The sequence below is a fragment of the Anomaloglossus baeobatrachus genome, chromosome 3, assembly GCF_048569485.1.
Source record: "Anomaloglossus baeobatrachus isolate aAnoBae1 chromosome 3, aAnoBae1.hap1, whole genome shotgun sequence".
NCBI classification, from domain to species: domain Eukaryota; kingdom Metazoa; phylum Chordata; class Amphibia; order Anura; family Aromobatidae; genus Anomaloglossus; species Anomaloglossus baeobatrachus.
In genome coordinates, this window is record NC_134355.1 from 114581954 (window position 1) to 114594623 (window position 12670).

Here is a 12670-nt window from a genome sequence, read left to right on the forward strand (position 1 = left end):
TGGTCAGCATAAGGGATCGCAAGCTTCCAAATCCACCCTGGCGCGGTGGATCAAGGAACCAATTCTTCACACATACCGTTCTGCTGGGCTTCCGATTCCATCTGGACTGAAGGCCCATTCTACCAGAGCCGTGGGTGTGTCCTGGGCATTGCGGCATCAGGCTACGGCTCAGCAGGTGTGCCAGGCGGCTACCTGGTCGAGTCTGCACACGTTTACCAAACACTATCAAGTGCATACCTACGCTTCGGCAGATGCCAGCCTAGGTAGACAGGTCCTTCAGGCGGCGGTGGCCCACCTGTAGGAAAGGGCTGTCTGACAGCCCGTTCATGTGGTATCTTTTTACCCACCCAGGGACTGCTTTTGGACGTCCCACTGTCTGGGTCTCCCAATTAGGAGCGAAAAAGAAGAAGGGAATTTTGTTTACTTACCGTAAATTCCTTTTCTTCTAGCTCCAATTGGGAGACCCAGCACCCGCCCTATTTGTTCTTAGGGTTTCGTTTTTCGGGTGCACATGTTGTTCATGTTGTTTCTTAAGTTCTCCGATCTTGTTATCGGATTGAATTTGTTTTTGAAACTGTTATTGGCTTTCCTCCTTCTTGCTTTGGTACTAAAACTGAGGAATCCGTACTCCTACGGGAGGGTGTATAGCCAGAAGGGGAGGGGCCTTACACTTTTAAGTGTAGTTCTTTGTGCGGCCTCCAGAGGCAGTAGCTATACACCCACTGTCTGGGTCTCCCAATTGGAGCTAGAAGAAAAGGAATTTACGGTAAGTAAACAAAATTCCCTTCTTTCTGAGATGTCAAGACCAGCAAGGGTACAAGAGTACCAGACTGCTGGGCCGAGCCAGGATTGACTTGGATCCGGCCCTCGGGTAGTAAAAAAAAAAAAAAAAGTAAAGCAAGCGCGCTATACTCACCAGTCTTCGGTAGATGCTAGAGTGTATGGGCTCCTTCCAGGTATGACATCATTCAACAGGCCCCTATCACATGGGGGCCCTGGTGGGGTGGGGGGGGAGCATGATTGTAGAGAAAGGGAGAAAATATCGCCAAGCTCACTAACCCAGCTGGTCACACCCACTAACCTGGAAGGAGCCCATACATTCTAGGATTACCTGTACCTGCTCCCGCGGCCCCTCCTACATCCGGTCAAAACAGTGGTGAAATTGGGGATTTTTTTTCCACCAGTGCACCCAATTTGAATATTTTTTTCCCCCTATTTTCCAGTACATTATATGGAAAAGTGAATTCTGACAATTCAATTCAAAACAACAACAACTCGACCTGCATAAAAACCCAAATCCTCATACAGCTATGTAGATGGAAAAAGAAAAGTTATGGCTCTTGGGAGAGAGAAATATAACAAAACCGCAAAAAAATGAAAATGTCCAGTTCCTGGAAGGGTTAAAGAGCCACACATGATGGAAGATATAAAGTGAAGTCAGAATTTCCTCCAAACCGAAAAGGTCTCCACTTGCCGACAACTATATCGGGGTTCTTGCATCTTGTCAGTTCCAAATAACAGACTGGGCAGATCCTGAGCCGTTTTCTTACTTTACTTAACAACCTTCAACAAAAATGTGTGTATAAGGCCATTAACCAGTCGCAGAAGACTTATCACTTCTGAGAAAAACTTAAGGCGTGACTAAAGATTAAGGCTATGTGCGCACTAGAAAAGTGACTTTCCTCTAGAAAATTTCTTGAGAAACTTCTGGGAGTTGACGATTACCGCATTTGCGGTTAAAAAAACGCACCAAAACCGCGGGAAAATGCATCGTTTTTGCCGCGTTTTTTCCGCAGGTTGGTCTCTGTGGTTTTTTTATGCTGTAACTGCAATATATAATATAGATAATCGATAGACAGATAATGGATCGAGGGAAAGATGGATAGATGAATAGATAGATAATAGATGAGAAAGACCTATGTAATGTCCCACCTCCCTGCATATTCTAAGCTGGCACCCTTTAGTGACTTTCATGTGGCACTAAAGGGTGCTTAGCCTTGTATTTAGCCAAAAAATAAATAAATAATTAAAAAAAACGACGTGAGGTCCCTCCTATCTTTTGTAGCCAGCTAGGGTAAAGCAGACGGCTGCAGCCTGCAAACCACAGCTGGCAGCTTTACCTTGGCTGGTAATCCAAAACAGAGGGCACCCCACACTGTTATTTTACTTTAAATAATTTAAAACAAAAAACGTGGGGTCTCCCCCCAAATTGGATCACCAGCCAAGGTAAAGCGGACAGCTGTGGTCTGGTATTCTCAGACTAGGGAGGTCCACCGTTATTGGACACTCCACAGCCAAAAAATAGCAGGCTACAGCCGCCCCAGAAGTGGCGTATCCATTAGATATGCCAATCCTGGCGCTTTGCCCCAACTCATCCCGTTGCCCTGGTGCGGTGGCAAACGAGGTAATATATGGGGTTGATGCCAGATGTGTAATATCACCTGGCATCAAGCCCTGGGGTTAGTGATGTCACGCATCTATCAGATACCTGACATCACAAACCCAGTCAGTAAGAAATAAAAAATAGACAACAAAAAAAAGTTTTATTTGAAAAAACACTCCCCAAAACATTCCCTCTTTCACCAATTTATTGAAAAGAACAATCAAATCCGGGTCCGGTGTAATCCAATAAGGGGGTCCCACGACGATCCATACCATAGTCACTGTCCCAGTCAATGAAGAACAGAATGTTCCCCATTGGCTGGGAGAGTAGTGAAGTGACCTGAGCTAACATCAATAGGTCAGCCCAGGTCACTGCAGGGGATGCCGAGCGCTGCTGTCAGGAGGATAGATGAGATCATTACCTGCTGTGATGATCTCCTGCACTCCTGACGTCAGCGCTGTCACTGCCTTCTATGCCCGCCGCGTTCTCCGCAGTATTGCGAGAGCCCATGACGTCACCGCTTGTAACAGTCTCGGGCCGCCTGCGAGACGTGATGTGAGAACGGGGCGGGAAATGGAAGGCAGTGACAGCACTGACGTCAGGAGAGCAGGAGATCGTCACAGCAGGTAATGACCTCATCTAACCTCCTGACAGCAGCGCTCGTCATCCCCGCGGCTGCCAGCACTGCAGTGTGAGAAGCTGCTGACAGTGCGGGCGGACACTGACACTGCAGTGCAGGCAGCCGCGGGGCTGGTGCGGGACACAGACTGCACGGGCACCCGACGGAGGTCACACGGAAGTGCTTCCGTGCGGCGTCCAGGGAGTGTGATGTGTGTGTGTTTTATGCTCTGCTCCGCTTCCTCTTCCTGTCATAATGACATCACTTCCCTGCAAAACACAGGCAGTGATGAACATTACTGTAGGTAAACCAAGGCTATACCGAGGGTATATCGCACATCATTTGTTACCTGCGGTATACCCGCGGTAATTCGTGATTTATATTGCAGTGAATGGAGTGCAATACCGCAGGTACCTGCGGAAAAGAAGTGACATGCACATTTTCTCATGAAATTTTCTCAAGAAATTCTGCAGAAAGAATGTTCTTGAGAAAAAAAAACGCAGTGTGCGCACAGCTATTTTTATCCCCATAGGTTTTGCTGGGAAATGTCTGCAGAAAGGTTACAAACATTTCTCAAGAAATTTCTGCAGCAAAACCGCGGGTAAAAACAGAGTGTGGGCACAGGGCCTAAATTATAAATCCTTTTTGAAGGTTATGTCATTGGCAAATTATTTTGATTACAGCAATGCAGGTTTTTCGTTCATTTTTCCAGAGTGAGCACATCATTTAGTGAGGTTTTTTTTTTCTCTGAAACAGTCAGCCAGGGGGAACTGATTCAGAATGGTAAATGGAGCCTTGTGCTCAGATATTACATAATTTGGTCTGTTAAAAAAAAGAAAAAAATGTTCCTGTGCTGAGATAATCTTATATATGTGTCCCTATTCTGTACTGTGTAATGGCCGTGTCTGTCTGTACAGGGACATGGTCTGATCATACCACATCTACTGAGCTGGGGAGGAAGTAAAAAAAAAAAAAAAAAACCCCAAAAAAACCCAGACATTACAGAATGGGATCGCAAATAATTCTTTCTTTGAGGTAAAACATTTTGTTCTAAAACGGTCTGGGAAATGTTTTACCTCACAAAAACAATCAGCTATGATCCCGTACTGTAATGTATTTTATACTGTTTCGTCCTCCCCGGCCCAGGAGATGTGGTATGATCAGATCATGTCCCTGTATGGTCAGACACTACCATTACACAGTACATAGCAGGGTATAGCTGGAGATTGCGGTACGCATATGCACTGATTTCAGCATCATTTTGTTGAAGAGTTTGAGAAAAACTGGAAAATAATACTGTGCACAATCCGATCATAGTATTAATCACGGTGGCAGAGGGGAAACATTTTAAAGGGGAGAAAGCATTACAGAAGACCCGACCCACAAAGTCCTGCCCCGATGCACATGTTACTCAACCAATGCACTGATTTCTGGACCTTTGATAAAGCTTTCTTTCTGCGATCAAACATCCTATCTCTAAACTGAAGGTATGATTTGATTCACAATTGTAGCGCCAGTAAAGCCCTGCCTTTACTTTATATGTGAAAAACCTGGTGGTTGGTTCCCTTTCAGTAATTAAGAAGTGAGTGGCAGCAGCGCTCACTTCCTGTTAATTACTTAACCATCTGAAGGCGGGAGAAGGAAGCCGGTACTGTTTGGTTGCGGCGCTCGCATGTCATCACAATGTTACATGGGCCCCGGGAACGCGAGTTCTGACATGGCTGGAACCGTGCCGGCACTGGAGGTGAGTATAGGCTTTGTTATTTTTATGGGGGTGCACATGAGGAATGAGAAGGGGCTGTTCTAGTAGTGGACAACTTCTTTCACTTTGTGTGGAAACTGCTTTAATGATCTTTGGAGGCTAAACCACTTGTACCTTCATAGATCTTAAAAATGTTGTGTCTTTCACACTGCTTCCCTGATAATTAGTTGGTTGAATATCCTTACGGAGATGGCTCTGCCCCTTTGAAGGATGATACTGTTCGCCTACGGCCACTCTAATGCACTCACTACTTGTAGCGTTATACAGCTATTACTGACCTCCATGAGTGTGGGGTGGTGGCTGTGACACGGAGAAAGGAAACCTTTTAGGCTACGGTCACGCTGGAATTTGCAGGCACTATTATGGAGCAGGAAAATTGATCTGACCCGCAATGGACACCAGATGGACTCCATTGACTATAAGGGAGCCCATTTGGTTTTCGATAGGTTGTCCGTCGTATCAATGGAGACTCCAAAACAATGGTGGACCTGGCCTCACAAGCACTATTCAGAGGCAAATGGAAAGATTGCAGCAAATGCTATATAACATTGCTTGCCGCACACTAGTGCTGTGAATGTCATCATCCCGCCTGGCCTTCTTAACCGGCATTTGCTGAGAGCAGATGTTTGCACAGTGGTAATAATAAACTTGTACTTTTGTCTTCAGTATTTATATGTTTCTTGAAGTCTAGCCGGGCAGGTGTAACGTTTTTATGGACTAGTACATAGTCGGTATTTTAGGGGAGTGCTATAGACCTGACACTTATCATTACGACTCTGCTTCCCTTCCAGACAGCAGTGAGTGTCTTGCTGGAGACTGCAGTATAATCGCTGGTGGAAACCTTTCCGGCTGGCATCCGGACTCCGCAGCTGTTTTGTGGAGAAGAATCCTGGGAATACTCGGAGATGTGAACAATATCCAGTCCACCAAAATCCATGCCAAGGTGTTTGGCTACCTCTACGAGTTGTGGTACAAGCTGGCGAAGGTAAGACTCCGGTGCACTCGGGCAATAAGTAATGGGAAATCTGCATCAGAGAAGCCATGGGATTGAATTGCTGTCCTTAATTAACACTCTAATATTAATTAAGGAAGAAAGTCACAACAATTAAGTAACAAAATCTTAATGTGATGACACAACTTTTGGGAAATATGTTAATGTCTTTCACATGTACTAAAAATGACTGCGGTGGGTCAGATAGGTGTTTGGTATGTTCTCAGAATTAAGAGCCTCTCAATACTCTCGTCTCTGACTCTGTGGGCCGATTCATTAAGACTGGCGTCACCAGTAAAGAGATCTCTGGAGTACGATGTGCCAAATTTATTGAGAGGCTCCCATTACTTAATAAATTCGTCACATGTACTCTGTGAGATGCGTGTCCCCAGAAATGGTTCTCTGGTCAGGGACTATAGTAGTATTTCTGGCGTTAGAAGCACTGGCTTTTTAAATTACTTGGCCTGACCGGTATGACCACCCCTCCGGCCCATCCGTAATTATTCCAGTTGAGCTGCAGTCAACTGGCGGGAAAATGGAAAAAGTCAAACCTTTGTGCACAACTCTGTTGCGCAATGTTTTTGGGGCTTTTCAAAGCTTTTACACCAGTTTTCTGCCATAAAAGCTTTAATAGATTGGCTCTTTTATATTATTTAATAAAGTAGTACTGAAATTTGTACATTAATCAAGAAATTATAAGTTAATATAGACAGAATTTCCCCAAAAAGTTTTCCAGTTCTCTAAAATAAATGTTCTTACCTTTACAACGAGCCCTAATGGAAAGTCCTGTGGTCTTTTGAAAGGACCCTTTATACTTATAAAGCTTAAGACCAGTATACTATTTGTCAGTTACCTACTGGATTAAAAAACATCACACCTTGTGTTTCAGGTGTATTCTAATCTTTCTAAGTTATCAACTATCTATAGGATAGGGAAAATGTTTCCAGTCACTGGGGATCAAACTGCCGGGACCCCCAAGATTTGGGGCTCTAAATTAATTAATTCTTCATGGGATCATTGGAGATGTTTGGCTCTTTGCTGTTCTTAGGCACTTACAAATGAATAGAGTAGCAGTGCGAATGCTCTACCACAGCTCCATTCACACCAGTCCCGCTTCTCGGGATCAGTGGGGCTCCCAGCAGTTGGACTCCAGCGATTGAGAAGCTATACCATGGATGGATGGCTGAGATGGCTTCTTCTAAATTTAAGATTACTTTTTAAGTGAAGACCTTCCTCTGCCAGTATAAGCTTCTACCTAATAATACCCACTAGGACTTCACAAAAATTAGCTCATGACGTTACAAATACTGTGATTGCTAATATCTCCACAATGGAGAGGCAAAGTTAAAAAGTTATAGATTATTCCTCTCTGCAGCCACTATTACTAGAACAACTTGTCTCCAGTACAAAATGAAAAATTTGGTTAGAGGTTCTTTCTCTATTACTTGTCAACTGCACTATGAAATGTGAACAGTAGGTGGCAGCACCATATTACACTCTGGCGAATGAGGGATGAAAACTTTACATACAGAAGAAGAAAAAGAAATTGCGTGTGTGTGTGTATATGTGGGTATGTATATATGTATATATGTGTGTGTGTGTGTGTGTGTATATGTGTATATGTGTATATATATATATATATATATATATATATATATATATATATATATATATATATACATACACACACCGTATTTTTCGGACTATAAGACGCACCCTGGTTTTAGAGGAGGAAAGTAGGAAAATAAAACTTTAAGCAAAAAAATGTGGTCATGACACACCCCAAATTCTCTACTAAGGTACCCCATCCTGGTAATGATCCTCCTGCCTTGTATATGATCCTGCTATAAACCCCCATCCTGCTCATATACCCCCATCCTGCTTATATACCAGCATCCTGCTCATATTCCCCCATCCTATTCATATACCTCATCCTGTTCATATACCCCCATCCATCCTGCTCATATACTTCCATCCTGTTCATATACCCCCATCCTGTTCATATACCCCCCATCCATCCTGCTCATATACTTCCATCCTGTTCATATACCCCCATCCTGTTCATATACCCCCCATCCTGTTCATATACCCCCCATCCTGTTCATATACCCCCCATCCGTCCTGCTCATATACCCCCCATCCTGTTCATATAGCCCCCATCCGTCCTGCTCATATACTCCATCCTGTTCATATACCCCCCATCCATCCTGCTCATATACCCCATCCTGTTCATATACTTCCATCCTGTTCATATACCCCCCATCCCTCCTGCTCATATACTCCCATCCTGCTATATGCCCCCATCGTGCTCATATACCATCCTGGTATATGGCCTGTATCCTATAGCACAGAGAAAAAAAAACAAGCGTTTATACTCAACTTTCCTCACTCCCTGCAGCCGATCATCTTCCTCTCTGCACCACTGACGTGTGTGTGTGTGTGTCCGTGTGTGTGTGTGTGTCCGTGTGTGTGTGTGTGTGTGTGTGTCAGTGTGTGTGTCCGTGTGTGTGTGTGTCCGTGTGTGTGTGTGTGTGTGTCCGTGTGTGTCCGTCCGTTACCCTGCAGCACGCGATGTCTTCCTGTCTGTGCCGATCAGCTGGCCGCACAGACAGGAAGACATCACGTGCTGCGGGGGAACGGCTCCACACACGGGGACGGGTGAGTGTACTGATTCACTGCACCCCGCGCTGATGATGATGATGACGACGACGACCACTCCAGGCTGTATTTTGCAGGGGTGAAGATGCGGACCGGCTCTTTACTATGCGCGCGTCCCCGCTCGTCCTCCCGCCCACCTGTCAGCGCCGTCTTCTGCGCTGAGAAATGGGCGGGAGGATGGCCGTGCATATGTAATGAGCGGGCACACGTGGTCACAGCAGGCTGCTAGTATAATATATATATATATATATATATATATATATATATATATATATATATTATACTAGAAGGTGGCCCGATTCTACGCATCGGGTATTCTAGAATTTACGTATTGTGTAGTTCATGTATGATTTTTGTTATATATATAATATATATATATATATATATGTAGATGTAGATGTAGATGTAGATGTAGATGTAGATGTAGATGTAGATATAGATGTTGTTGTGTGTAGTTACCAAGTGTTTGTGTAGGGCGCTGTACATGTTCTGGATGTTGTCTGGGTGTGATGGGGGGTGAGAGGGGTGTTGTTTGTGTGTTGCGTTGTTTGTGGAGCGCTGTGTGTCTGTAGCGTTGTGTGTGTGGTGTGTGTTTTGGGGGGAGGTATGTTTTGTGCAATGTGTGTGTTGTGCGGTATGTGCGTATATTTGTGTGTGCAGCGTTGTCTGTGTGTGTGGGTGTCTGTGTAGGGCAGTTGTTTGTGGTTCCAAGTGTGTGTGTGTGGTGTGTTGTGCAGTGCGCGCGTGTGTGTGTGTGTGTGTGTTGGGAGAGGTGTGCACTTCCCATCGTGCTCCATCCCCCATGCAGCGCACTCCCTATCGTGCTCCATCCCCCATGCTGCGCACCCCCCATCGTGCTCCATCTCCCATCCTGCACACTCCCAAACGTGCTCCATCCGCCATGCTGCGCACTCCCAAACGTGCTCCATCCGCCATGCTGCGCACTCCCAAACGTGCTCCATCCCCCATGCTGCGCACTCCCCATCGTGCTCCATCTCCCATGCTGCGCACTCCCAAACGTGCTCCATCCGCCATGCTGCGCACTCCCAAACGTGCTCTATCCGCCATGCTGCGCACTCCCAAACGTGCTCCATCCGCCATGCTGCGCACTCCCAAACGTGCTCCATCCGCCATAATCCGCACTCCCCATCGTGCTCCATCCCCATGCTGCGCACTCCCAAACGTGCTCCATCCGCCATGCTGCGCACTCCCAAACGTGCTCCATCCCCTATGCTGCGTACCCCCCATCGTGCTCCATCTCCCATCCTGCGCACTCCCAAACGTGCTCCATTCGCCATCCTGCGCACTCCCAAACGTGCTCCATTCGCCATGCTGCGCACTCCCAAAACGTGCTCCATTCGCCATGCTGCGCACTCCCCATCGTGCTCCATCCCCCATGCTGCGCACTCCCAAACGTGCTCCATCCGCCATGCTGCGCACTCCCCATCGTGCTCCATCTCCCATGCTGCGCACTCCCAAACGTGCTCCATCCGCCATGCTGCGCACTCCCAAACGTGGTCCATCTGCCATGCTGCGCACTCCCAAACGTGCTCCATCCGCCATACTCGCACTCCCCATCGTGCTGCATACCCCATGCTGCGCACTCCAAACGTGCTCCATCCGCCATGCTGCGCACTCCCAAACGTGCTCCATCCGCCATGCTGCGCACTCCCAAACGTGCTCCATCCGCCATGCTGCGCACTCCCAAACGTGCTCCATCCGCCATACTGCGCACTCCCAAACGTGCTCCATCCGCCATGCTGCGCACTCCCAAACGTGCTCCATCCGCCATGCTGCGCACTCCCAAACGTGCTCCATCCGCCATGCTGCGCACTCCCAAACGTGCTCCATCCGCCATGCTGCGCAATCCCAAACGTGCTCCATCCGCCATGCTGCGCAATCCCAAACATGCTCCATCCGCCATGCTGCGCACTCCCAAACGTGCTCCATCCGCCATGCTGCGCCAGCATCAGCCTCTCTGTCCCCAGCATCAGCCTCTCTGTCCCCAGCATCAGCCTCTCTGTCCCCAGCATCAGCCTCTCTGTCCCCAGCATCAGCCTCTCTGTCCCCAGCATCAGCCTCTCTGTCCCCAGCATCAGCCTCTCTGTCCCCAGCATCAGCCTCTCTGTCCCCAGCATCAGCCTCTCTGTCCCCAGCATCAGCCTCTCTGTCCCCAGCATCAGCCTCTCTGTCCCCAGCATCAGCCTCTCTGTCCCCAGCATCAGCCTCTCTGTCCCCAGCATCAGCCTCTCTGTCTCCAGCATCAGCCTCTCTGTCTCCAGCATCAGCCTCTCTGTCCCCAGCATCAGCCTCTCTGTCCCCAGCATCAGCCTCTCTGTCCCCAGCATCAGCCTCTCTGTCCCCAGCATCAGCCTCTCTGTCCCCAGCATCAGCCTCTCTGTCCCCAGCATCAGCCTCTCTGTCTCCAGCATCAGCCTCTCTGTCTCCAGCATCAGCCTCTCTGTCTCCAGCATCAGCCTCTCTGTCTCCAGCATCAGCCTCTCTGTCTCCAGCATCAGCCTCTCTGTCTCCAGCATCAGCCTCTCTGTCTCCAGCATCAGCCTCTCTGTCTCCAGCATCAGCCTCTCTGTCTCCAGCATCAGCCTCTCTGTCTCCAGCATCAGCCTCTCTGTCTCCAGCATCAGCCTCTCTGTCTCCAGCATCAGCCTCTCTGTCTCCAGCATCAGCCTCTCTGTCTCCAGCATCAGCCTCTCTGTCTCCAGCATCAGCCTCTCTGTCTCCAGCATCAGCCTCTCTGTCCCCAGCATCAGCCTCTCTGTCCCCAGCATCAGCCTCTCTGTCCCCAGCATCAGCCTCCCCATCCCAGCCTTCCCCAGGTCAGCCTCTCTCCTCCCAGCCTCCTCCAGCACGCCGTGCTCCTCTGCCGATACTCACAGATCCGATCGCATAAACTCACACCCACACCCACACACACACACACACCCGATCGCATACACTCACACCCGATCGCATACACTCACACACACCCGATCGCATACACTCACACACACACACACACACACACACTGACGATATTGCACATACGCGCTCATACTCACAATATCCGGAGATATCACATGCTTCTGGCCATGTGATCCTCCGGCAGGTCCTGGATGCTCACAGCACAGTATCGAGCCGAGAAGCAAGCGATATCGCCGGATGCTGTGAGTATGTGGATGCGATGTGATGTATGTGTGATGTGTGTGTGAGAGTGAGTGTGAGCCGGTGTACACTGGTAACTATGATACACCTCGGGTAACTAAGGGACCTTAGTTACCCGATGTGTATAATGGTTACCAGCGTTCACGGGCTCCGTCAAGATCCCAGCATCGCAAGGTTATGTCTGGCGCTGCTGGGATCCTGACGGAGCGGTGTAGAAGCAAACGATATCCCAGGATGTTGTGAGTGTGTGGATGTGATGCGTGAGGTGTGTGTGAGACTGAGTGTGATGTGTGTGTGTGTGTGTGTGTGTGTGTGTGTGTGTGTGTGTACTCACCTGGGAGTCGGAGCTACGTGTCAGTTGGGCCAGAGCGAGCGTGTATTGCGTGAGTGGGGCGGGCATGCAGAGAGCCGGGGCGAGAGGCCAATCCGTGTGGGGGGGCGGGGGCCATGGCGAGCCCAGCGGCCAATCAGCTTTGTGTCACCGTAAGGACACAATGTCACCGGAAGGACACAATTTTGAAGCATGACAGACAGACAGACAGACAGAATAAGGCAATTATATATATAGATTTTATATATATAATATATATATATATTAATAATAATAATACAATCTATTTTGTTCTCTTTTATTCCAGATCAGAGACAATCTATCTATCAGTCTGGACAATCAGTCTTCCCCAGCACCCCCCATTTTAATCCCACCACTTAGGATGTTTGCCTCCTGGCTGTTTAAGGTAAGTAGTTTCATTTTAAGATTTATTTGCATTTTGCTATAAGAAAATTAAATGTCCTCAAAGCAAGGTCTTTCTAATTGTTTTGGTACAATTACAGCTCAACCAGTCTTGTATAGTTTTTTTGTTGGTTTTTTTTTATTACTTTAGTGTCTTTAAAAAGGTGTTTTGTATGAAAATAGAAAAATAAAATCTTATTTTTTGTCACCATTTAACGCCTCCCCTTCTTCCCCCCTCATTCGAGCTGTAAGTGTATGAGGGCTTGCTACATCTTTGGGCTACATAAAAAGTGTGGGTTACAATTTGTTCTTCTTGGTGTGACAACCTAAAAAAGATGATTCTGGCATTAGATTTTTATTTT

General features: G+C 47.6%; 1 protein-coding gene across 1 annotated transcript in view; it reads left to right on the forward strand.

Moving 5' to 3' along the window:
- Positions 1-12354, forward strand: part of LOC142297183 (ral GTPase-activating protein subunit alpha-2-like) — a 210810-nt gene extending 198456 nt beyond the window's left edge. Inside the window, exons 22-23 of the mRNA XM_075341450.1 lie at positions 5556-5749; positions 12214-12354. Of these exons, the coding sequence (XP_075197565.1) occupies positions 5556-5749; positions 12214-12354 (335 nt within the window). The remainder of the gene's footprint in view (positions 1-5555; positions 5750-12213) is intronic.
- Positions 12355-12670: the final 316 nt, after the last annotated feature.